This window comes from Pantherophis guttatus, chromosome 1, assembly GCF_059756535.1.
Source record: "Pantherophis guttatus breed Tessera chromosome 1, ASM5975653v1, whole genome shotgun sequence".
Classification (NCBI taxonomy): Eukaryota; Metazoa; Chordata; class Lepidosauria; order Squamata; family Colubridae; genus Pantherophis; species Pantherophis guttatus.
The window spans coordinates 53,219,241-53,246,519 of record NC_142063.1 but is presented as its reverse complement, the minus strand read 5'-3'; the positions used below and the strand labels follow the sequence as shown (position 1 = coordinate 53,246,519).

General features: G+C 37.1%; 1 protein-coding gene across 2 annotated transcripts in view; it reads left to right on the top strand.

Moving 5' to 3' along the window:
- ADCK1 (aarF domain containing kinase 1) overlaps positions 1–27,279 on the top strand; it is a 108,547-nt gene that overhangs the window by 43,637 nt on the left and 37,631 nt on the right. For both annotated transcript variants that reach the window (XM_034418232.3, XM_087873488.1), the window contains exon 4: positions 10,784–10,987. In XM_034418232.3, the coding sequence (XP_034274123.2) occupies positions 10,784–10,987 (204 nt within the window). The remainder of the gene's footprint in view (positions 1–10,783; positions 10,988–27,279) is intronic.

Here is a 27,279-nt window from a genome sequence, read left to right as displayed (position 1 = left end):
ATATAAAAAACATATGCAAAGGAACAGAGCTTTGATTGTACTATTGCAAGCCTTTATTGACTCCCCTACAAAAGCTGATGCTTGTAACATCAGGCTCACAAGCAAATCTTAAGGCCCCAGCAGATTCATCTGTGTCAAGATTGGACAATATTTTGGTGCTGGAGGGTTGCAACTGAACATTTCAAGGGACACTAAGAGTTCTGGTCGGCACAAACATTGGCTGGATTTATATATTACATTGAGGCTGTAATTAGTTTTATTTGGCTTTGGCTCACTGTGTCACATTAATCAATTAGCTATGGCTTTTAAATATGATTTATAATGCAGTTAGTTTTGTGACCTGGCCAATGGTGTTTTATATACAGCTAAATGTAGTATACTTAATTTAACCCTATTGTATTTATATATTTATTTAGCAAATTTATATAGGCAACAATTCCATCTGAGCCCTATAGCCCAGGTTCACAAACAGGATTTCAGATCTGTTATCTTATCTATGGAACAGCAACCCTGGAAGCCTCCAGAGTTTCCTGAATAATGATGGCTACATTACCACTTCTGCCCTGGAGTCTTGACGGATGCTGCACCAGAAACTCAACTAAGTATATTTCTGAGTTGGGAAATCCCCCTTCATTACCCAATTACATGATGGATGGAGGAGCAGACTGACCTCACATTCAAGTGCAGCAGAATTAATTTACTTTAATGCTGAGAAACAGAATGATACAATATCAAATAATGCCTTAAAATAAAAATTGGTCTGACATGGATAGCATAATTTCCAACCAGCTGTTTCTGTAGAAGTTGGGTCTATGCGCTATAGTCAAACTTGCATCATGGTGTCATCACGTAACATATCACAACTTTTTCTCCTTCGCTAAACCGAATGTGGGAGTAGCCAGTGTGTGGCACATCTGGCCTGAGAGCTGCGAGTTTGACAGCCCTGCGCTAGAGCAAACATGAAGTATTAGACTAAATACTAAAGAACCCTTGAAGGGTTTGTATCATTGACAGAATTCTGTTTCTTATTAAACTGGCTTTGCTAGGGGTGCATTTTTTGCTCTGGCTTTAAAATGGCCTTCTCAGTGGTATATTTTAATATTATTTTAGCTTTTTCAAAATTTATTTATTTATTTATTTGGCTATGATTGATTTGGGTCAGTATATCACATTTACTACTGTTTTTAAGTGCCTTGAGTCAAATCCTGCAGTCAGAATTCAGCTGACTAAAATGTTCAGTTTGATTTAGCAGTCGCTTGTCATATGCACTTATTCAGCTTTCAGTGTTATTCTTTGCTAAATTTGACAATTGACATTAGGTGCTGCCTTTCTAATATGTAGTCATGGAATCCCACTTTTTGGAAATCTTCGTTTCATTTGTTCATGGCATTTGTTCATGGTTTGCCCTTAATTGAAAAAAAAAATGTGCAAATAATCTAGTGTTGTACTCTCTAACCTTTCAGCCCCATTAATTTTAGCCGAGCTTGAACCAGTTGGCAGTTTTTATAATGACAGACAGATTTCTGTTTGGTGAGCAGCTGAGGTCAAATGTTCCAACCTTTTATGCCTTTCTGGGACAAGGACAGCAATAAAGATAATGGGTTTTGAAGGCAAGATATGTATATATACCTGTAAGGTTGGCTAAGTTTTAGGAGCATTGTTGGAGGTCAGAATATTTGAAAGGCTGTGATAAGAGTAGAAAAGAAAAGAAAAGGAAGGAAGGAAAAAAAGGAATGCTTGGCCATTGTAGATAAGGCCAAAAAATTGCTATAATGATGGGGTTACATAAGTTCAAAAACACCAAATGCACCCAAGTATGCGGTAATTCTTTTGTGAAGCCTGCCCTTCACAGCCAGCCTTTCAAACCAGAGACTAACAAGGTCAGCAGTGATGACCAGAAATTTATTTCTGGTGATGATCAGCAGAGTGTCCAGTATATCGTGCCAGGCATGATGATTTTACAAAATATTCACTTGCAACAGCAATAGCAACAGCACTTAGACTTGTGTACTGCTTCACAGCCCTCTCTAAGCGGTGTATTCTAAGAGTCAGCATATTGCCCCCAACAATCTGGGTCCTCATTTTACCCACTTCATTTTACCAATGCAGGTAAATAGAGAGTATCTTGTTCAGGATAGTGACAGAATAACAATGCCAATCTGTGACTATGCTATGTTGAACCATCAGTGTCAGGGTGGGAGTGAGACTTCTATAAACATAGGGCCTTTCTTTACAATTAAGAAGTGCTATCCACTCAGTGTTGAGTGGGCAGGAAACTATGCAGGCATGGCATTTACTGTCTACATTGCTATTCCTCATCACTACTATTACTCACCTGACTTTCCTCCAAGATAAAGGATGACAAAACCCTACAAAGTTTATATACCTTGAATGATGTTGGGAAATATTACTTTAACATTTCTCCAGTTATGAATTACTTAAGTCTGTCTCATCTCTGGATCAGGGATGAAGATAATGTTTTTAGGATACAGCTAGCAAATTATGTTGGCAGAACATGGGTTTTTTTGGGGGGGGGGGCTAGGTGCAACTGAGGACAAGGCTATAAATATATACCTATCACTTTAGATTTCAGATAGAGAAAGAATTGTCTTCAGCTTTATGGAACAGGAAGCTTTAATAAAAGGTTGACTACTATTGTCTATTAAGTCTGACCAAATTAGAATGTGCCAAATTGTATGATTGTTAACAATTTGAGGGGATCTTCTTATGAGCGGAAACAAGGAAACAATTGCTTAGCACATTGTAAGCCGCCCTGAGTCTCCGGAGAAGGGCGGCATATAAATCAAATTAAAAAAAAAAAAAAAGGAAGGAACTTCAGATGATGTCACTGCTGATTATTTTTTTCCAAATGAAATTAGCAACATTTATCACATCACAATAGTATTCTTCAGAACATCAGTATAAGTGACTTAGACAAATGCTTTTTGTGAGTTGGCACTTTTTATTTTAAAAACATATTCTCCATAAAAAGTGACCCTAAACATTCAGCTCAAACGCTAGATGATCGTTGCTTGAAAGTACAACAAAATATTATTGCAGCTTGTTCAAGGTTTTCTTCCCTTTCCAAAAGAAGCTTATGTTATCTTAGTTGGTGTTTTGGTGTTTAGGTATTTATTCTGAATTGCTCTTGACTTTACTAATGGAGTTAGCAGAAAGTGCTATTGGATGCTGCTGTTTTCTGTTACAGATCCTTCCATCATTCTGAAGCTTTTGTAGCCACCCACACTTCTGAATCTGAAAAAGCTTACTGGGAGGAGTTCCCAACCTCATAATGTCTTCTCTTGCAATTTAATTAAAGCATAGGAAGTTAGAGGCTGCCAACCACCTAGATAATGGTACAACGAAGACAAACATCCTTACATACCCTTGGTTACTCATGCCTAAACTAATGCAAAATCATTTTGAACAAATACTATTGAATTACTCTTTTCTTTGGAAGACATTTTAAAACCAAGATTTTTTATTAGACTGAAAAAGAATTAATAACAGACAGGATAATTTGTGCCGTTAATGAAAATTGCTTCTTGAAATTTTATGCTCTTTTGGTGGAGAGATGAACTGAATCCTCCAAATTTCTCAGGGATGGATGGAGCCATCACCAGGATGCAAATTTTTGTCACAATGAGCAACGCAAGTTCTTCGCCATTTGTACAGTATATGTATATGGTATGTGTCACAACAAATGTAGAAATTTGGGGATGAAGCATATCATTAGCTGTTTTTATATCGCCCACCATGCTTTTGATTTAATAATATGAAAGAGTGATATGATTAGGATTTATTGTAACCATGATTGTAGTTTTGTAAATTAACTATCCTAAATAGCCCTCAGTAAAGGGAATTGAGTGATTATGTAACATAAAATTGGTGTTGACTCTTATCAATCTCAGCAGTAGGCTTTCTCTAGAATGATCTGTCCTCAGTCTGGTCCTTCAAGCCATGCACCTACTCATTGGGTCCATCCATTTTGTTTCTTTCTGAATATGTTCTTCATCTCTTTTCTTCCACCTGTTCCAGCATCACACACTTTCCTAGAGAGTTAGGTCTTTGCAAAATAGAACCAAAATGACCAGACATTGAGTCTGGTCATTTGTGCCTTGAGTGAGATCCTAAGTTAAATTTTAGAGATATTAGAAAGTATATATAAATGAAAAAAGAAAGGATCCATTTTGCCCACGAAGGAAGGAAAAAAAATCCTTACTAAGGCAATTCCCCCAAGTTGAAATGTTTTCTAGAAATTTGAAAGCTGACATATTTCGTAAACTTTTAGTTGAACTAATGAAAACGTTGCTTTAATATCGATTAAGAATTTAAAGATGAGAAAATGTGTGTTCCTTTTATCTAGTTGCAGGTTATTTCTGTGCAACTGGAATTTAATCAGAAATTTCCTAATTCAAGTCCAGTATTTTAGTGGTTGAATTACATTGATAAGCGAAAATAGGTGACATGTTCCAAATTCAATTGACTTTTTCTGGATTGGCTCCAATGGTTCATATGCCAGAGGAAACCATTGACCACAAAATTACTCACATTGCATATACTAAATGGATGAAATGCTCAAGAGTGCCATGAGAGAGTTCCACTTTGGAAAATTTCTCAAGAAATTGTTTTTTAAGTATAATTTAAAAAAAATAAAACTTAACCAAGTTTTTCTTAAAAATGCCTTCTGTGAAGAACCTATTGTGTTTAACTGGTATTTAAAGACCAGCTTCTTTCTATACACATTAAATCTTTCCCTTAATAAATAATTGCAGCCCAGATACTTATATTAGTTATTTACCCAAAACCGAGTTAGCTAATGAAAATGTTTTTAATTAGTAAAAGGCAGATTAACATTGCTTGGTCTTTAGTAAATAAGAATTGATCAGAGCACAAATGACCAAGCTTGGAGCAAAATGAAGATGGCATGTGGCACAAGCTGTGTATATATTAAGCTACAATGGAATACAATACAGGCCAAAGTGAGCATGGCTTTCTTTCTTTCTTTAAGTTCTGATGCAGGTAGGTAGGTGCCCATTGCATTCCTGAATGTTATTCCCTCTGATCTTCATGATATTTTCAGTTTGGGTTCATGTTGGAAATCTGATGTTAAAGGTTGCCCAATCACTTTGGAAAAAAGAAAAGAAGGATTATCCTCATATATAAAGGTGATCTATCTGCACCACATTATTATACGCCCTTGTGAATTTTAGCACGAAAGTTAATTCTAAGTGCATGTTGCAGCAATTCTTCAAATTCTAATGTAATAGCATGTTTTATGCCACTGAATCTTTAGTTTGTAATTGCTAGATCAGAAGAGAGTTGCCACTGCAATGGCTGACACAAAAAGAAAGAGATACTTGCTACATTGACTGTAGACACTTGGTTGTTGGGATTCTGAATATATAAACTTAAATTTTAAACTTAAATTTACTTGGGCTTGTTTTGCCTAGATGGCTGTGATGAAGGGCTAATGAAACAGCTTCTGCTAAGAGGTGGATGGTTGTTGAAATATTATTTATAGCAGATGGCATGACATTCTTAGGGTATTTTGCGACTCCGAAAGTTAAAACCAGTTTATCTCACTCTGATCTGCTCAGATAAAGAATAAACTAAGAGTCAATACAGACAAGAGGGACGTTCATTTTGTCTAGTCCGGATAAACAGTTGGCAGCATTCCAGATGTTGCTGAAGTACAACTCCTAAAATCCCTTCTCGCTGACCATATTGGCTAGAAGTAGTAATTCAGCACCATCTGGTGTGCTGCAACTTGCCTACTCCTGATCTAAGTGAATGCTTTTTATCCATTTGCATAAAGAGTTGGAATTTCTTTAAAGTGTAGATACTTCTAGCCTATTTCTTTTGACCATAGAAGTTGAGTTGTGTGCTCAACTTCTGAGATTTGCTCCTGTCAGCCTGTTCCTCAGTTGTATAGTATTCACTAATGCTGGGGAAATATCTAATGGGACTTATTTTTCTTGCCAAGCATTTTTCATAGGTAAATATTTCCAGCGTGTGAAGTAGCTTCTTTGTAGGCTAGGGCTACGATGATAGTGATGGAGAGAAAGTGGAGAAATTATTTCTGTAAGTGTTCTTGCTGAGCTGAATTGTATTCTGGCTAACCTTCCAAGTGTGGAGCTGGCAAAACTGAATTGGGATAGAGAAGAATGCATTTGTGCAGAGTAATCTGGGCATTTCATTCTCTCAGTAATTCCTCATTCATCTCCCCCCACCCCCATTTAGGATTCAGATCAGCAAACTGAGCTTCAGGCAGGAGGAAAACATGATGAGGTTTCAGTGTATAAACAGAGGAGAGATTCAGAATTATATTCCCTGAGGTGGGAACAGAAGGAATGAATCTATCTTATTTTTTTCTATGAGAAGAATAGGTATTTAAGTCGCATTATAACTGCTGTTTTTGCTGCAAAAGGCTGATATCTTTTGGAGAACAAGAGTTATTGCCTCCCCCCCCATATTTATTTAAGATCACTATCTAAAGCAATCCTGCCTCTTACCCTTTTGTGTTCACTTGTTTCTATTTCTAACGATTGCAAGTTCTCATAATATTTTAATCCTAAATTTGGGCTAAAGAATTACTGAATGAAAGTCCTTGATTGAGAGCCTGGGAATGGTTACTGGGCCAGTGATGAATGCTTGGGGTCCTCCACCCAGAGTGAGAGTCAAATGGAGGGGTTAGATGAGTTGACCTTCCTCCAGCGGGCCAGTGAGAGGGACCAGTTTAGGAGGGAGGATGCTGGGCATATCTGGGGCAGAGGGGGGGGGAGTGGAGAGGTGAGAGCCATGTGGGTGCTGAGACCTTGAGCTTAAGTGCTGTGGGGACTCCCTTCCTCATCTGTCTCCCAAGGACATTCACTCTGAAGGAGTGAATGAGAGCGGCTGGACGGGGATGGCAGAGCTCTTCGCTCTGAGAGGTCAGGATCAGTGGAGGAAGATCACCTCTGGAGACTAAGGGTGGAACAATTTATAAAAGTAGTGACAGGCATGGGTTGCTGCGAGAGCCAGAGGGCAGGCCATTAAAGGGGACGATTCCCCAAATGTTTAGAACTGGTGGACCATATCAATCACAGAATTTAGGCAGCTATGGTCCAGGAGAAGAGCCTTTTCTGCTGTGGTTCCTGCCCTTTGGAACAAGGTGAGATCCACACCCATCCTTTTGGCCTTCAAAAGGAGTTGAAGACCTGGCTCTGCCAACTGACCTGGAGGAGATGCACCCAATGGGGGTGCATCATTCTGGAGATAGTTAATAGACCAAAATGAAGTCCCATCTTCCTCCCAGGTGCATCTTGTTCCCTTCCACCCAATCTTTGTCCATTTTAAATTATTTTGATGTTATTATTTACGGCTTTAATATTTTAACTTTTTATTGGTTATTAATTATTGTTAGATGCTGAGAGTCACCTCCAGGAGAGACAGGCAGCATAGAAGTTGAATAAATAAATAAATAAATAAATTCAAATAACATGCTTTGCTAAAAGAAATCACATTACAAAGTGAAGCTGCCACAATACATATAATATTGGGTGGTTAATGCAAATTCTTCCAGTAGTTTAACCTCACAAATCCCATTCAGGATTTTGAAATAATCAGTTTGGTTTATAGTCTCTTACAAGAAGGGCTCAGCTCTTAAGAGTGGAATTTGTGGAGGGCAACTCTCCCAGTTCATTGGACGAATCCCAAGCCCATTCTTTGAACTCAAAGAACAGCTTCTACCTAGGATGCATGGGACAAGTTGCAAGGTCCAGAATAGAGGGCCCTATTGGTGAATCGCCAGGGACTGCTTTTGTCCCCTCCTCAGAGCTGTTGCAATAAGCTTCTGAATGTTCTTGGAACTGCATAGTTGAGTTCTGTTTTTTAATGATATCTTCTCATTCTTTTTGCCTAAATTTTATAACAGGCTTTTTACTGTATTGCAAATATAATGTCCCTGCAAACAGTGAGATGGGTGATATATTAAACGAACAAACAAATCTTTGTTAACTTGATCTCTTTTCCTAGACGTATCATTTAAATGATGTAATAACTATTCAACTTCTGTGTAGACTTCATGATGATTCATCTCTAACTATGATGCCAGTGGGGCCCTCTGTATGTTTCATAAGCAATATTAGTGTGTGCACTTCATAATAATATGCTTTGTACTTCATTACATACAAGAATTTACAAATCATCCATTCAAGCCAAAATTCTATATTTTGGCCAGTTTCAAGGAAGTTTTGATGATGATGATGATGATGATGATGATGATTGATGATAGTGATGATGATGATAATGGTATCCATTCAAGACCTTAACAACTATTATACTTGGATTTTTTTCCTTATTCAATATCTTCTTATAGTTGACTTCTTTAATATGTTTGTTTTTTTCCATACTTTCAGTGTGTAACAGGCTTAATTGTACAGTTCCATTCTTTTATTTTTATACAGTTTGTTCTGGTTAGTTCAGTCTTTGAAGAGCAATAGGATTTCCCACCCCACTGAAAGTAGCGTAAACCATACCAAGGAAAATCATGCAACCTTGAAATAATCTTCATGGTAATTTTCAACAAGGACATCCATTCACTACTCTTTTGCTGTATTTTGTGCAGTTATTTGGCATGTGTTGAACTTCAGTTCAAGTTATTATACTTTCTTGGGGAGATATTCTATAGCCTGGGAGATATACAAGGGAAGACTCCCTCCTGTCTATCCAAGAAGTAGGCCATCTGGCAGAGATATGTTGAAAAAGATCTCTGCTGATCTGAGGAATTAGAGAGCTTTGGAGTAGTAAAGGCAGTCCCTTAGGTAATTGGGCTCTAAGCCATTTAGGACTTCAAAAGTCAACAGAAGCACTTTAAACTGTGGCCAGTAAGCAAATGGCAGCCAGTGTAGATCTTTCAATAACAGGCAACATATGATCCCTATCCCTTGCATTCTGAACATGCCAGGTGTCACCGTTTGCACCGAGTGATATGAGAAATGCACTGCAGTAATCAAGATGTGCTGTGAATAATCATTGCTGAAATCAGAAGCAGGTCACAATTGGCACACTTGTACCTGTAATTGTGCACACATTTTGATTTTTTACAGCCATCACTTGCAAATGCAGCGACCTTCAAGGATCAAAAACATTTCCACACACCATCTTTTGAAATAATCTCTAAAGTGTTGTACGGTTTCTCCTTCTGTCTCAGCATTTAAGAAATCAATGTGCCTCTTCTAAACACATTGCTGACCATTATTGTTCAACTAGGATACTTATGGGACTAGTATGCATGTATTCACTTGTCTCTAATTAGACAGAGTTGTTGGCTGCTAGTACTTTACTGCCTCTTTGCAATGATGTGGGTTGTGATTTTCTCGCCTTCATGTATATTTTGTAGAGCTACAAGGAATATATTTTTGCTTAGTAACATGAGCTATTAAGAATATAAAGAATTGGGGCTAAGATGGCCTCTTTTCTTCTCAAATACACTCATATTGCCTTGCCTTTCCCCTAAATACAGGTTAACTCTGGAAAGCTATAGATAGACCTCCGCTATTTGGGCTGGCTGCTGATTGCACTCCCTCCCTTCTCCTCTGCTGGAGACAGTATCGAGGACAATTATCCAAGCTGCATAAAAACTGTTTCCCTGTAATGAGTTGAACTCTTTGTACTGTGACAAACTGCCCAGCTGCTCTGACTTCATCCCTTCTCTTTTCTACCTCCATCTGCACCTTTTCCATTCCATTTTTTTGTGTATGTGTGTCTTCTTTTTCCTTCCCCTTTTGCACCTCTGCTATTTAGTGAGAGGAAAGGGATAAACAGTCCAGTCAAGGAGTTAAAATGCATAAAACAGACTCTTTTCGTCCTCCTTAAATCATACTACAGGTGGTTGGGCTTTTTCATGATGAAAGCCAGTAGTGGAATTCAATTTTTTTTTACTACTAGTTCTGTGAGTGTGGCTTGGTGGGCGTGGCAGGGAAAGGATACTGCAAAATCTCCATTCCCACCCCACTCCAGGGGGAAGGATACTGCAAAATCCCCATTCCCTCCCCACTCCTGGGAGAAGGATACTGCAAAATCCCCATTCCCTCCCCACTCCTGGGGGAAGGATATTGCAAAATCTCCATTCCCACCCCACTCTGGGGCCAGCCAGAGGTGGTATTTGCCGGTTCTCTGAACTACTCAAAATTTCCACTACCAGTTCTCCAGGACCTGTCAGAACCTGCTGAATTTCATCCCTGATGGAAGCGTACTACTTGTTCTGAGAGTCCTGGTGGTGACCTTGCCCTTTGGCATGCCATGGCTCAGTCCATATCAAGAAAGCTCACAGAGTTTTGTAAAATGGAGGGTCCAAACAGAAACTGAACAGCTGTCAAGCATCAGGTTTTGAGGGGTGGGCCTTGCGTCCACTTCTTTTTGCTGCATATTTTTGAATAGCCTTAAGGAATATGTCGGGGGAACTGGAAACACTCATGACTAACCAAACATTTTAAAGTCTGCACATGCTGTAGGTGTCAGCCCCTACCGATATGTTTTTAGGGATGATGCAGGTGCAGTGCAGACATTGCAAACAAGAACATTGACCTGGGGTTCTTCTAGTGGGGAGAGCTGCCTGCTTTTTTTCTGAAATGTGCTTTCTATCCTAATGATCCAATTCAGGAAGCTTCCTGATTACACCATTATATCTCAAAGACTTGGAAGAGGATATATGGAAGGATACAGTATACAATTTGGAGAAAAGGTTTCAAGCAAAGTTTCAAACGGTTTCAAACCCCCCACCCTTCTTTTCTCTCTGCAGGTGCATCTGCGTTCTGCAGAACGTCTCCGAGATTTATGCTGTGCCAACCGAGGTACCTTCATCAAAGTAGGACAGCATCTGGGGGCTCTTGATTACCTCTTGCCTGAGGAGTACACCCGCACCCTCAAGATTTTGCACAGCCAAGCTCCTCAGAGCAGCAGGCAGGAAATCGAGCAAGTGATCCAGGAGGACCTAGGCAAAGGGGTATGTCAGGCAATCGGCCTTTGTTGGCTGTCATTCAAGCAAGACAGCAGAATGTAGTTTGATTAGTCTTAGGGGCCTGCTTAGTGGTTTTCTATTAAAAAAGACACAGTTATACATAACAGTTATACATTTTCTGCTTCTTTTCACCCCCTGCAGGTTACAAGCATTTTCCTCAACACAAAATAGTACTTCCGCTGCAGAAATACTCCCATATTGTTTTTGTGTGTGTGTTTTGTCTTTTTTTTTTTTCTCTTCAGTGCTCAAAATGAACTATCGGGTCTTTTAAAACGCCGGCTCTTTTTTCTAGTTCTCTTCTGTTTTGATTGCTTGTATTGTGTTCAGTGGGTGATTGTCACTGAAAATCTGTTAAAGCTTGCACAATTGTCAGCGACAGGGTAAACTGACTGCATTATTTTGTATATATTAACTTAGTGGGTTTTCTCTCACCCCCCAAAATTCATTTCAGGAGGTCAGGGGGGCATGTCTTACTAAGGCTAGCTGTAGGAGTTTTCTGTTCAAGATCAACAGTATTTACTGCAAACAGTGGTATTAAAGCCTGTATTGTAAAAGTCCAGTTAGTTCAAAAGGATCCAGGAGTGAATTGCTGAATCTGGAATGTAGAATAGATGAGTGGCATAAATAGAACAAAAAAGGAAAGACTGTCAGGAATCCAATTACTTGATAAGACTGATGCCAATTTGGGGTCACATTGTGTCCTTAAGTTAAATTCAAAGAAGTGATCTGATTGGCAGCAGTTTTAACAATTGTCCCACAGTGAATTGAATGAGAGCATAGTTCATAGGCTGTAGAATGTGCTTAATGCAGTTGTGGGACAAGTGAGCCAGCTTGATCTAGTGGTTAAAGTGTTGATCTAGAAACCAAGGCACTGTGATTTCTAGTCCCACTGTAGACATGAAAGCTGGGTGGGTGACTTTGGGTCAATCATTCTCTCTCAGCCCAGCTCATCTCACAGGACTGTTGTGGAGAAAATAAGAGGAAGAAGGAGCACTAGATTTGTTTGCCACCTGGAGTTATTTTAAATAATAAAGGCAAAATAAGAAAAACAGATTTAGAGGCATAGGAGGATCATTGGGAGATATACAAAAGGTAGGCAAAACAATCTCACAGGCTGCAATGCAGTAAAAATGATCTGGCCTGGCTAATCATGGCAGACCTTCTGCCTAACTAGCACAGAATGGCTTGTGGCCCTTTAAGACTGAGCTGCCAAGCTTTCTTTTGCTACAGCAGGATTCTGTCTGAGAGCAGTTCGAATCCCAGAAGCAACTATTTTAGAAAGGGACATAGTTGCAACAAAGCAGGATTCAGAGACACTGACATTTATTACTCCTATCATATCATCATCACCATATTATCTTCCCTTTCCAAGTGTACCAGAAGTTCTCTGCTCTCAGGCCTGGAGTTAAGGTGCATGTGAAGCCTCTGTCATGTTTTTTTTAAATGTCCAGGCAGTTATGTTTTGTTATATTTTTAATTGTGTTTTACTTATGCGTATGACATTGTGTAAACTGCACAGATTCTTTTTGGAATCAGACAGTCCTTACAAATGTAGTAAATAAATAAATTAGTACAGTGCAGACAGAACAGGCCTCCAAAATGTTAGCGACCTCACTGGGGAAAACACTTTGGCTGAAGTGATTTTCAGATCTGGCAGCTCATAAAGTTCAAGACAGATTTCTCATAGAGGAAGTAGAAAATGCAGGTGAAGCCCTTGCTTCCTTATAAACTCTTCAAAGAGACAGTGATCTCCCTTTTAAATACCTGTTAGCTAAGAGACCGTCATGGCTTGGACATTTGACAAGCATGCCTATTTTGCTCAATCACTGTCAGTTCAGATTCCTGACTTTCAGTGTTTGGAAAGTTCTTTTGCAGAGAGAAATACATCTTTTTGGAAAGTACTCTCATTTTATGTACCTCTGACCTAGACTTTATAAGCAGAACATCGTAGAAATAACTCTGCTGGTTCTTGCCAAATTTATCATAGTCCAACTTTTTGCTTCTTATGTGATCAACAGCTTCCCATCACTGTTTCCTTGCAAACAGTATTATGCTGTCTTTAACTAAGAGGTAACATTGGGTCTTGCAGCCCAATAGTCCTGTCCTTCAGAAACTTATCCCTGTTTAAGGGATGAAGTAAGTTGCTATCACTACACTTTGTGGTAACAAATTCCACAGATTAATTATATATTGTGTGAAGAATTTCTTTCTGTTGCCTCTTCTAAACCTACTTCCAATCATTTTGGATGATATCTCGACCTAGAATGTGAGAGAAAAACTTTTCCATATCTACATGTTCTAAGCATGCATAATTTTATATACCTCAGTCCAGGGATGGGTTCTACTTACCTTTACTACAGGTTCACAGCGGGGCCACACTCGCTTCGCTCGCACGCGCGCGTGCTCTTCTGCACATTCACAGAAGCATTTTGATGAAATCGGAGTCGGTGGGCGGAGCTTCCCGCTGGTTTTACTACCGGTTCTATAGAACCGGTGCGAACCAGGGGCAATCCACTACTGCCTCAGTCATGTCCCTATCTCAATTCTAAATTAAACTCCTCAAACTTCTAGCTCTTTTTCCAGAGAAAGTGTTCTAGACCCTGAACAAATTGGCTGCCATCTTCTGCACAAGCCTCATCTCATCTCAGTTTTGCCAAATGACTCCTACTGAAAGTTGTTTCCTTCAGGACTTTCTCCACATCCCATCAGAAAACAGAGCAAATGCAGATGAAATTCTAGACTCATAAAACATGGGAATAAGAAGCAGCAGTCGGGCAACACGTATTATCTCTGACAAAGCCATTGAGCTTTCTTCCCCATGAAGAGCAGCTTCAGCTAAAAGCAGCAGAAAAGTTGCTGTTGGCAGAAAGCTATTCATGGGCAGTTTGTGCTGCTTCTCACTGCACTTTACCATTTCCAGATAAGCATTGTCAGCCCTTTACATTTGCACGCTCCTTAATTAACCCCTAAGTGAAAAATAAATAAATCCCTGTAATAACAACATAAATCGTTGCTGCCTTTCACACTGAAGCCATTTGGTGTCAAAAAAGCTGTGTCATTGTTAACTCTTTGGAACTGGGAATTACATTGGCTTTCAGGCACTCTTTTCTTCCTCTATTCTCCTCTTCAGTGAGGGTCATATTCCAAGTCTTTAATATAGTTTAGGAAAGGTTGTACATAAACCAGCAGCAGGAATAACTAAAGAGAACCAGAGTAAGTGCCCAAAAGTGGAAGCATTTTCTATATTTGGAGGAATACAGTTTGTGTGATAATTAGAAGACATTTGTGTGCACTGAATTCATGCGTTAAAATATGCAATGCATCTGTGTCATGCAAGTGAAACTTCATTCAGTGGCTCTATCCCATAATATATAAATCTCAAATAAGTCAACCATGTTCTAGCCCTCCTGCTGGGCAATCCTAGCCTTCTGGTTTAGTTGTCATGCAGCTCAAGAAATTGAGTTATTTCCATAACTTTGTAAGCCACCCAGAGTCATCCTATAGTGGAGATGGCCATGGATAAGTATGTTGTGTAAACACAACTTGTATTATTCAGGCCACCCACCAAATGGCTTCCATCTTAACCTATGATGGTACATAAAGAAAGCAGCTATATTAGCAAGCAGCGTTTAGTTTTGTTTAGCTCTGCTCATAGGCCTTTGACTGAACAGGGACCTTTTCCTTCTGGGATGAATACATTTTCAGCTGCCATTGAGCCATCCCAGTCTTTTTCAGCATTTCAAGAATCAAAAAGAGCCCTCCATGCCTCATTAGTTCCCAGTGAGGAAGCCTGAATCTCTTCTCAGCCATAGATTTTCTTCTTTGCATTCCTTCACTCTCATGGTCCATGCCAGATAGATATTTAGTTTTAAAGAAATGGAAAGAAAACAATAAAAGATCGGGAAGAAAATAAATGGGAAAGGAAAGAATGAATAAGCAAAAAGAGACAAGGCACAAAGGAGATGGATTATGGTTTTGAATTGTTATAAGATGAAATGACTTTGGTATTTCTCTGACAGATTTTGTTTGGAAGATGAAATGCAAAGTATTTCCTATCTGTTGATCATTGAATACACCTCAGTAATGTTTTTTAATAATCTGGATCATAAAATATTTCAATATTCTTCAATTTTGGGGGGAAGATCATCTGAATCATAAATTATTTCAAAAATATAATTCAGATACCTGCTGTAGTAGCAGTCCTCAAGTAAGCCTTTTTTGGGCACATGGTATCAAAATTGCTATTGTTGATGAAGCTTAGTTTCCTGAAAATAACTGGCTGTATCTCCTAATGTTTTGATATTATTTCCAGTGTTTTTACACCTATCTACCGAATATATTTTTCACCTGAAAGCTGAAGTGTTTCCAGACAGGAATGTCAAAGGCTGAATGCCTGGTACTTTAACTACTAGACCAAACTGGCTCATCATACAATAGCACCATAAGGATAAAAATAAATAAAGCCATATATATGCAAATATATCTCAACACTCAAAGTAAACCTTTCTATGGGGTCAGATAGAAAAGTCAGATTAGGGATTCTTTTCAAAATGAACAAACTTTTATACAAATATAGATGTAGATATTAAGGAGAAACTTCTTGGCTCAAACTTTTATTCATAAAAAACCCAAAAACAGTTCCTGATTCTGATGTGAATGCAAATCTTCATTCTTATCAAATATTCTCTCCATCCAATTCAGTACAGCATGAATAGGTATAATATTTTAGTTGGGGGATAATGGGAGTTGATGTGGAATACATCTAGAGAGTGTCAGTTTGGGACAGACTATGATAAATGTTTATTGGGTCCTTATCAGGTATGTAAAAAGACTCTGTCACATGGATCTTCCTTGTTCGATCAAGACTCTGTTCTTCAGTGAAAGTCAATTCAATTACCTTATCACTAAATTAGTATCATTAATACTGTCATGTAGGAAAAAGGGAGTTTTTAAGATATATTTAGAAGATCAAGTGCTTGTAGCCTCTACAGTTTAAAACGAAGAGATACTCTGAATCTGTGATGTTGAAACTAAGGTGCACTGTAGTAATTATTTTTTATCAAGTTGAAACAATCTGCTATTAGGGACATATGGCAACTTCCCAAAACAAAATATATTCTTCTCTTTTTCCAAAAAACATGATTATATTTGGAGATATAATTGTTCTTGTCAAAGAAGCCATAATAGTCAGGCCAGTTCCATTTTGTTGCACAATTTACTACTTAAAATTGTCACTCCTGGGAAATTAATGGTGGACTGAAAACCGTCATGGTGGAAAGAGAAGCTGGTGAATAGATTGGCTTCTCAAAACTCTTCTCTGGAACAAAGAGAAGACTAGGATCGACCACAAGTTTGCTCCATACAGAGGTTCCCTGTGAAGAGATTCTAAAATAGTGAGCTCCAGCAGGTTTTAGGACTTGGGAGATGGAGTTAAAATTATCTTGCCTAAACTGTGGTTCGACACCTTCAGTTGGACACTGGGTTTGCCCATTTTCTTTCTTAACAATCTTAGGAAATGGCTTACTACTGGCTATTTGGATGTTAAGAACCTTCAATTTTATTCTGCCGGGAGAATTTCCTTCTATGCCTAACGAAAGCCGTTTTGTGTGAATTTAAAAAGAAAAAATGTTTCTTGAGTAACAGCAAATTCAGAACTAGAAGGTTCTGAAGGAACCTTCAGAAGGAATGCAAATTTAGAACTAGAAGCTAAGAGACCAAATGAACTTGAAACAATATTTCCTGTGGATTATTTAAATTTTTATTAAAATGTATATGAAGATTTTGAAATTAATTGTAATAAAATCTCCTGTGGAACATTTTGCTGATTGGAAAATAAACACATGATAAGAGAGGACTTTGAAGGTTGAATCAAAGAGAACTAAATATTACAGTTGAAGAAGTAACCCAATGGAGCTGTAAAATAATATATAGAAGAAATTTGGAAACTAATCTCAGACTTTATTCCTCAGATTGTCTAGCACTCTAGAAATGGAGTTAACAGAGGCTACAGAAGAGGAACAGATTTTACTAGATAAAATAGAGACTAAGGCTGATCTGAATGTGGATCTGAAAATAGATTTTAAAATGACAGACTGCAAGAGCAATGTGGAAAAATTGCTACAACTGATTTACAGATGAAACTGATGTATTAACAATTAAAGGGGACATACAAAAAATAAATTAGAAGAGTGATTTGGAAAGGTTTCTTTTCTTGGATTTAAACTAATGAAGAAGTTCCAGAGACAAAGAGAAAATGATAAGAAATCTGCTTCTGAGACATTATTTGAAGGAATGAAAGATCAAGCTGTTTAAAAATAATATAAAGTGATCAGGGTTAAAATATAGATGTTGTGGTTTCCAATAGTTATTAATGAAACTTTAAAAAAAAATAGGACTGAATGACAAAGCTTTCTAAATAACAGGTAAGATATGGGGATAAATTTCTTTTACTTTATTTTTTTTAGAGAAAGTAATAAATTGGAATATAAAATGTAGTTATTTAAGGTTAAAATATATATAGTAGATGACATTCACAATAACAATTTACAAAACCTATAATTTGACATGTATTGTCAAAAATATAAAAATACTGTGTACTAAATTGCTGGTTTTTTGTTTAAAACAAAATTAATCTTTGAAATTATAAATTTGCAGTTAAGATAAAGAGATCATTTAGAAAAAGTTTTCAAGGAGATTATTTGGTAGACTTGGGAACAATTTTACTATGGAATTAATAGAATGTTAATGATCTAGTGTCATCTAGGTTTCAGCTGAGTAGGCATTGTATATGTTAATATATCACTGTTTTTTTAATCCTGCTTTGTGCTGGTAATCTCTTGGCTTTTCCAGTAATTTAATTGGCAAGAATCTGATGGTAACTGGTTAATGATGGGAACAAAATAAAGAGTAGCTCAGTACCAAGCAAATCAAACTTATAAGTGGATTGAAACTCAGATATCTTAAAAGAAAATCCAAGGAGTGAAAAAAAGTAGAGTTGACTTATCTCTTTTGAGAAAGATACACGAGGGCCAAATGGCTCATTATTTTAGCCATGAAGTTCTAGGCTTGAAGAAAATAAATCAATGCATTGGGAAATATAATATTGAATATGCAAATAAATATGTTCAACAATATTCAAATATATATTCACGAATTGTATTTCTAAGTGAACTGTCTTGCAACAAAGCAAAGTTAACAATAACTAATTAAAAGTATCACTTTTACCCATATTATATTGACTCTTTATTGACACTGGCAGTGATGTCCTATTGTGGAATCTAACAGATTTTTACTGTCTATTACATTTGTATGATACAAAAAGATTTTTAAACTAACGAACATGGCTTTATAATATGATTTTACTTTATTGTTTTACTTGACAGGCAGATGTCTTCTCTTTATATACTTAACCAAATACAGATGACCCTGAATACAAGATTACCAATCCCCAAAGAAAATTCTGTACAATGCCCAGTTTCTCCATCTTGTCAACCTCAAAAGGCTGCCAACTCCAAATGAAACCATTCTGGAGATCACCCCTCAAATGCCTGTATATAACCCACTTGCATGCATATATAAGATATAAATGTCCTAGATGCTCTACTCCAAGAACATTAAATTAATATTAATTGAATTAATAAGTAGGGGTTAAAATTGTCTGTAAAATAAGACCTTATAATCACAATAGCTTCCGTTGCTTAAACTTAGCTTGGTGCCTGTGAGAGTCTACAGATATTTGCATACATGTATGTCTTTTACTCAGAGTAATAGAAATTATACAGATAATATATGTTTCCTGTTTTTATCACTTTCCTGTCTTTTTAAATTTAATTTACATAGTATTTATTATGCATGCCAGCATGAATCAATTTATTTTTAGAACTCACTTATTAACAAGCGGGGCCATCAGAAATGTTCTCAGTTGCATTTTGCTTTCCATGTTTTATCTGGAAGCGTGGGAAGGAAACATATTACAAATCTCCTCTTGTAATCTGAATGTAGCTATCCAAAGCAATCTTTAGTCAATTTTATTTATGAACTGAACCTGACAATTTTGTGCATATGTTGAAATTTGAAAAGATCAGCATTTTATTTAAATAGTGGAACCAATATGCTACATAAGTATTAAAAAGAGATTTTAAGTGGTAGGAAGATACTATTTTAAAATAATATTTTCACAAGGATATTTGTGACCCTTGCAGAATGACTCATATCTCAGAGTACAATCATAGGAGGTTGCTTATTTGCATTAAACAGCAATTTATCAGACTCTGCAATGTTCTGTGTAGTAAGATATTAGACAATTTCCCTGGTTGATCTTTTGGTGAATAGAGTATGAATATGTACAGTGTCATTATATACATATTTACTAATGAGGAGGGCCCATTATGCTCAATGTAACTTAATACCAAACAAGTAAGGGTAATACTGCATCCACAAAAAATAATTATAGCATTAAAAAAAATCAGATAAGTCAGGAGTGAAATGCTCCCGGTTCGGACCGGTTCAGCCAAACTGGTAGTGATGGCCGGTTCGGAGAACCCGTAGCGATGGCGGTGCGAGGCTCCGCCCACTCTCCCGGTCGTCGTTACTTCCTGGTTTTAACCAGGAAGTATCCTGTTTTTTACTCTCTGCACATGTGCAGAAGGGTTTGCGCATGTGAAGCAAGCATGTGGGGTGCGTGTACTTCCGAACCAGTTGGGAAGGTAAGTAGATTTCACCCCTGAAATAAGTGCAATGAAGACTTGAGTAGGGGTAGTTCTTAAAACAATCAAATAGCAACAACAAATTCTTATCAGCAAGTAATAGGAATGTGAACTATAACACTTTGTTCCTTACCTCATAGAATAATATTTAAGCACTTACCTTGACAGTTGAAGTAATCCACAATGAAAAATTGTGGAAGAAAATGTTTGTGACATGGAAAATGATGTAAAATTCATTATTTAACTATTAATTATATATGCAAAACTTTTGAAGCATTACAGAATTAATATAATTTACCAGAAACAGACAAAAATGTTAAAGTATATGTTATGTTCTTCATTTGGTTGAGATGCCCAGGCTGCCTCCAAACCATTTCTAACTCTGAATCAACAGAAAAGGGATTTTTAAGAGGTTAAATTCAGAATTATCAATATTTAAATTAGTTTTTATTACAAAAATATGGATAATATAAAATAAGAGAAATATAATGTATTCCATGCAACCTGAAAACAATATTAATTTAACAAAATATCACTTTATGCATTGATTAGATGCTTCCAAAGATAAAAAAAATATTGTTTCTTCTTAAATTGGAGATGAAACTTCAAATTTCTGCATGCCTATGGTTTTAAACCATCAAGGATTGACAATCTTATAGGTTTGCCATTAGTGCACTCAGATTCTTAGTTTAAGCCAAGCCAAAGGATGAACAGAAGTGTAACATTTGGGAGCAATTGGGCTAGTCTGGAAATAGCCCAATTACATTGAATTCAACTTATTGGCTGGTCTCCAGCCTTCCCTTTAATAGAACAGTTGTTGAGTTGCTGCTGGTGGATCAACTTTTAGTACTCTAAAGGAAATTGATCTTTTAGTCAAGATTTAGGCTTGAGTTTGTGATGGAGACAGCACTGATCTCTTAGGTGACCTATGTTGATACCTAGATGGGAATTTTACTGGATCTCTGGTTTTCTTGGCCCTCTCGGTATCTTTTGTTACCATCAGATTTCATATCTTATTGAGCTGAATGCAGAAGCTGGGGATAGGAGATGCTGTTCTCCAATAGTTCCACATCTTCCACAGCAATCAGTTCCAATCTGTGATGCTGGGGGAGGAGAGAGCCGCTCAGTGGTCCCTGATATGTGGGGTGCCACAGGGATTGATAATGTCTTCCCTGCTCTGTAATAGTTATAAGAAGCCTTTGGGAGACGCCATCTGATGGTTCAGGGTATAGTATCATCAGTATTGACTCATACAGGGCTGTGAAGGAATTTCATTAATTTCCCAATGTCTGGAAGTTATCAAGATGTGATTGGAATCAGTCTAGCCCCTCCAAAATAACAACAAGGTTATTGTTAACAACAATAACGTTATTTTGGAAGCTTTAAAGATGAAGTTGTTCCTGAGAACCTTTTCTTGGATTTATCCTACCACCTTCATTTTCTATTTTTATTGCTTGTAGTTTTCAGTTTGGGTAATGTTGTTTTATGATTTTTATAGTTGCTAAATTGTGTATATTTATTTATTTTTATACACCCTGTAAACTGCTGAAGTCTCTGGATTGTGGAAGGATAAAAATATGGAAAATCAACCAATCACTTTATCAATCAATCAATTTCTCTTTTTCTGTATTATTGAGTCCTGAGGGAAGAATAGAAAGCAGTCCTGCAATTTTTCTATCATTAGTGGCAACATTGACTGGCTAAACATGTGATGTCACAAATGCTCCTATAAATATGAACAACATTTTCTGCAATAGCCTTGGATGTGGTGCGCAGGGGATGATGGCAATGAAATCCAACAGGCAGTATTTGGTGATCCCCATATTGAGTAAAGCTAAGTTGCAGGAAAAGAATGCCCTTTGGGACATACACAGAATGATGAAAGGGGTACTTTGATGTTGCAATGCAAGCCCCACATGTTCTGTAGATGCATTGTGTCACACACAGCTCTGAAAGGAATAGAGCTTGTAGTTTGAAGCTCTGATGAATGCACCACAGATGCTCATGAATGCCCTGAATTCTCACTTGAAATCAGCTGAGTTTCAGGGTATAGAGCAGTGGTTCCCAACCTTTTTTTGGCCATGCCCCACCTAACCATCTCTAAAATCCTGATGCCACCCCCCACCCCCCATCCCCGGTGACATATAATTCTTATTATTCAAAAAGTGATTCCTACTCACGCGGAGGAAGCCAAAAAGGCCATTAACTTGGTTTAAACAAGGTTCCAATTGCTCCCATTAAAAATCAAATTGCTTCCCTGTGGGGCGTGGGCCCCACGTTGGGAATCACTGGTATAGAGGAAGAGTATGGACAGGGATAATGTAAGCTGTAGACTGAAATATTTGGGAAGGCTGACTTACAAATCTTGGAGATCTGTATCCATCCTGTTATTCCACATGTGTGGAATATACATGTGTGTGTGTGTTTACTGATAATCCTTTCTTTGTGCTAAAAAGGCTGGGCATTTAATTTAACTGCTCAAGATGATGAAGATGAGGATGGAAGTTTAAAACAGGTAGGAAAGGGCTGCTGTTTTCACTTTCTTTGTTACTCTCTCAGTGAGCTTTTCAAGTACATATCAATAAAAACTACATTTATATTAAAACTAAAACGAATGAAAAGAAAAACTCCATTTTTTTAATAACCTAGGATATAAAAAGCAGATTTTTATCAATTATGAAAAAGATTTGAGCCATAAAATGATAATTTAAAGAGTCGGAGATGGATGGCGTAGAGCATTAATGTCAGCCATAACAAATGGGACTACATTAGTCAAATGAAAAGTTGTGCTGCCACTGCTGTCGGCTAGATTTCAAGTGATGTCCCTATTTTTTTTCCTAATGCTGCACCTTAAAAAGGAGAGATCATTTGAGGGCATTCCTATCAATGAACATTGAGTTAAAATTGTTTCTGGTAAATGCAGAAACCAATACATACCTAGTAGCACAGGTATGACCCTTGAAGTTAAAGCCTTATAGGTACTTCCAATATGAGCTTCTAACATATAGAGAAACAATTCTGTGGCTTGCTTTCGGATATGGCCACAGCTACAAGGCACAGATAAATTATCTGGGTGAGTAGCTTAGAGAAAAGCTATCAACATATATCTCTTGAAGACCCCAGTATCTACTGTGGTTTACCTAATGGCCGTAAACTTTTTTTTTTACTAAAATAATTATTTTTGATCCATGTGAGATGGAAATGTGATCAAAATAGATCCCACATCCTAATACTGTTTGATGTTATATTTAGATGCCAAAATATCCCCGGAAGGCGTCAGAATGAGGAATGTAATTTAGGAGAATATTTATAGCTCAGGGTTGAAATGAGGGGGTTTTGGTGCTCCCTGAGTTTGGTTGTTTTCTTGCAGACGTTTCATTACCCAAATTAGGTAACATCATCAGTGCTAGTTCTCGAAGAAAGTAGTGTCAGTTTTAATAGTATAACTACTAAAATATAGAGAGGCAACATTTTGTTTTCTCTGCAAGTCTACAGTGTTTGCCTCTAAATTTTTACAGGATTTCCTCCTAGACTTTTTTGGTCTAGTCTACAAGCTCTAATACTCCCATCTATGCATAAATAAGACTCAGCTCTGCATAGATTTGTGGAGCAGACAAGATTGGCCACATCTTGACACCTGCTGAGGTGACACCATACTAACAATATTTAACTTTTCTATATAACTTCATAACTTTTTAGTATTTTATAATCCTTACAATAGCATTGAAAGATATCAGATTATTATTGTTACCAATGAGAACTGAGATTGGGAGATTTGCATAAAGTCATTGACTGAATTTACAGCAGAGGAAAGGTTGTAACCAAAAACATCCTTACTTATGCCTGATCAGCTTTTGGAGTGCATCATTATATTAGTCCATACTTAGCCATCACATACTTAACTAGATTATTCTGCACTAGTTATGCATCCTATTACTACATCCATAGGAACACAGAATCTCTAAAATGATTTTGATCAGGTGTCTATAACCTTATTGTTGCTTTTGTATCTTAAATTTTAGAAGTCATGGTTAAAGGCAGAATGCTGTCCTAGTGGTGATACTTGGATATATCCATTTGGAATCCGTGAATAATTGTAGTTTTCATTTAATGTTTAGTTGTTTAATAGGAATGGAAACAAGGCTATTGCGTTAGCAGTGGCTCTGGTAGAAGCTTTTGTTCTTGGCATATGTTCAATATACAGTAAGAAAACTTAAAGGCTGCATGCGGAAGATCATTGGTTCAATCCTTACCATCACTAGAAGGTCTGGATAAGCCTTGTCTGACCTTGAAGAGTGAATGAAAAGCAATGTAGGCAATATTGAGTTAGATAGACAATCTGATTTGATATAAGATAGCTTCTGATGACTTTCTGTAAGGGAGAAAAATGTGCACAAGCTGTTATACCCTAACCATCCTATAAACCTGAGACTCTAAGAAATATGAGAGTCTTTCCTTTCACTTGCAGATCACATCCCTGCAGAGCAGTAGCAGCAGCTCTGGGCCCATAACTGTAACTGATTTATGTTAATAGTTGAAATGATAATGTTTAATATGTTAAGTGCTAAATCTATTTTTATGTTGATTATGAATAGGCCAGCTGTGCTTGTTTCCCTATTCATAGAGTTTAGTGAACAAGCCCATTTTACAGGCTGGGCTCTAAGTATGATTAACATACCAGCAGACACTGCTTTAAGATTGCAAAATCAGCTGAACTGCATTATTGAAACAGCCCTCTGGCATCTGAGTTGGGAAAAAGAAGGAGGAGATGCAAAAAGCAAAGGCAGATGGATTTGAGGAAGGGGGATAGTGCACATGTGTCAAGCTCGCCGTGTCACGTTGCCCTCACACGATCTTTTGTGACATTTTCCCCATTTGCGGAGCTGGGGTGGGCGTGGCCTGTGCGTGACACATCTGGCCCATGGGCCGCCAGTTTGACACCCCTGGATAGTGTGTTCTTGATTGCTTTCATGGCAAATCCTTCATCATCTAGCTTGAAAATGCAAAATCCAAGCAGCACAAGAGTAATCTTAAGTATGTGAAACAAGAACAATCTGCTTATATTGTGCAATAAACTGATTTCACTGAATGGCAGTGACTTTAAAAATAATCAAAACAATAAAAACTTGTGATATCTGAAGCATTCTATATCTTCTCGGTGTAGATATTGTATAAAACCAACAACCAGCATGTAACCTCAAATTCCTTCTGCCTTTTGTACCCAAGTAATGAATGCTGATTTTCGTGCCATTTTATCCTTTCTCCATGCTTTGTTGAATTATTTTCTATTCATTAAAAATGTCTTCATGTATTTAGGGTTTATTATTTCATTAATTATAATTAACATTTGTTGGATGATTTGTTATGAGTATACTTTTAAAATATAACAACACAGGAAGCTAAATTTATTTCAAGTCTGTTTATTAATCTCCTGTTTCAGCATTGCCTAAAAATGCCTTCTCCAACATAGTGCCTGCCAGATGTGTTGGGCTGTATCTAGAATGGGCAGCCTGTAGATAGTAGCCTAGTTCCTTTCTTGCATCTACCAGGATTCCTAAACATTGTGCCACAAAAATGTAATGGTAAATTGCAAAATCATGCCTTTTTTGACTTTTTCTGATTTTCATCAGAAAATCCAGTGATATAAGTCAGCTAAGCCTCTGGAGATTCTCAGTCATCCAGGTCATAGTTGTCACAAAGGTGCTCTTTCAAGAGACAACTGGACTTGTTTTTCTTTGAATCCAGTTGCCTCTTGAAAAAGCACTTTTGGGATAAGCTAAGTCTCCAATAGATTTTGTATTTATTCTTATATTAAAAAACCCCTCTTAATAATATAAAAAATAACTAAAGCTTCCAGTTCTGCCCCATCCATTATCTCATGATAACCACTAGGGCCTTTGATTATGTAAAATTTTGTAGTTGTTGGTTACAAAAAAGTTGCCACCTTTGGAACTCAATGCATTTGGAAAATACCTGATTGGAGTAAGCTTGTCATACCAGAGGTATGCACACAGAGGATCTAGAAAGAATCAGTTGATGAATTGTGACTTTGATAATAGTTGATAAAAATTATATTTAGAGTCATCCTAATTGAGCTTAATGTTAGATGTAGTTTCATTTTGGCCCTTTGTCTTCCTTTGCCCATCCCTGCCTGTTATTTTTGAGAATTGGCTTTAGAATTTCAATCAAAACCCAGGTACGGCCATCACTCCCAAAATGAAAATCCACAGAAGGAGTCTACACTGATGGCTTGCTAGAGTTTTCTAGATCATTTTGTGAAGCAAGGTATCAAGAATCAGTATAAACTGGCAGAACATAATCTTCTGATCAGAATGTTCACAGAAGATGCACAAAATATGTGAATATATTTAAAATGTTCCCTTCTCTAAATGAATTTAAAACACATTCTTCTTTCTGACAAGCCCTACAAAGTTTTCTTTTAGATTGTAAAGGAGTCAGAAATATGCTCAGGGGATTACTTGCCTGAAGTTCTCCATCTGCTGCTGCTGCTGCTTTGAATATCCTCAACCACACAATAGAAGTGAATTCCTGGTTTGATTAAATGCAGCAGTTTTGTTGCTCTTAAAAGAGGTTTAATGAAATGAAACAGGAGTCCAGCTTTTACATTTAGGATTATTTTATTTCCTCCTCTTCCTCCAGAAACCTGAGAATGACACCCATAGTGCATCCTCTGTAATACAGATTAGATTGAGACCAAATGGGGATTTAAACCCAGATTGTCTTTTAACTGGAACACTACATAAATTCTTATTTGCAGGGAAAATGTTACACTGAATAAATCTCAAGCCATTTAAAACAATTTTTGAATTAAAAACAGTTTTTTCAATGGATTTGTTCTTCATGGCCTAGTGTTTTTCTGACAGTTGAAGAAAAAACTGCCTTGATCGATTAATAGGAAAAGTCATTACTGACAGAACAGCTCTTCTCTGTTTGAGAAATAAAACCAATTTCATGTCTCTTTAAAATAGCAAAACTGGAGGAGGAAAAGTTGCACTAAATTTGCATTATTATAAAGAATTGTGGGCTGATTCAGGGTATATTGTGTAAACTGGAAACAAATGTGCTGTTTATAGAAAGGCTGAGATTCCCACTCCCACCCCAGGGGCAGGGCATTTTTATTTTAGCAGTGGACCAATTCCTGCCTCACATACCCCAACTCTCAAGCTTCTAGTAACAGTCCTGAATGCAACTTTAAAGGAATATGTTTAATAAACACACAGTTTGTGTTACATAGTTAAGCAGGATTAATTAATATAAGCAAATGTGACAGATCTATCACCTATTTGACTTGGAATAATTATATACATTTTAAAATAAAACTTTATTAAAAATAAATATCATAAAAGATAACATTATTATTTCATTATAATTGAATCTGAATGTGTTTTTCTATATTTATGGTATTATTAGTTAAACAAATAAAATTTGTTTGTTTAAATAATAAATATAGTGGGTAGCTACTGAATAGAAGGCCTCTGCAGTTTTAATATCCAGAATTCGGAAGTATAAAATATAGAACATTTTTGATTCAGTTTTTGTTCAGTCACAGAT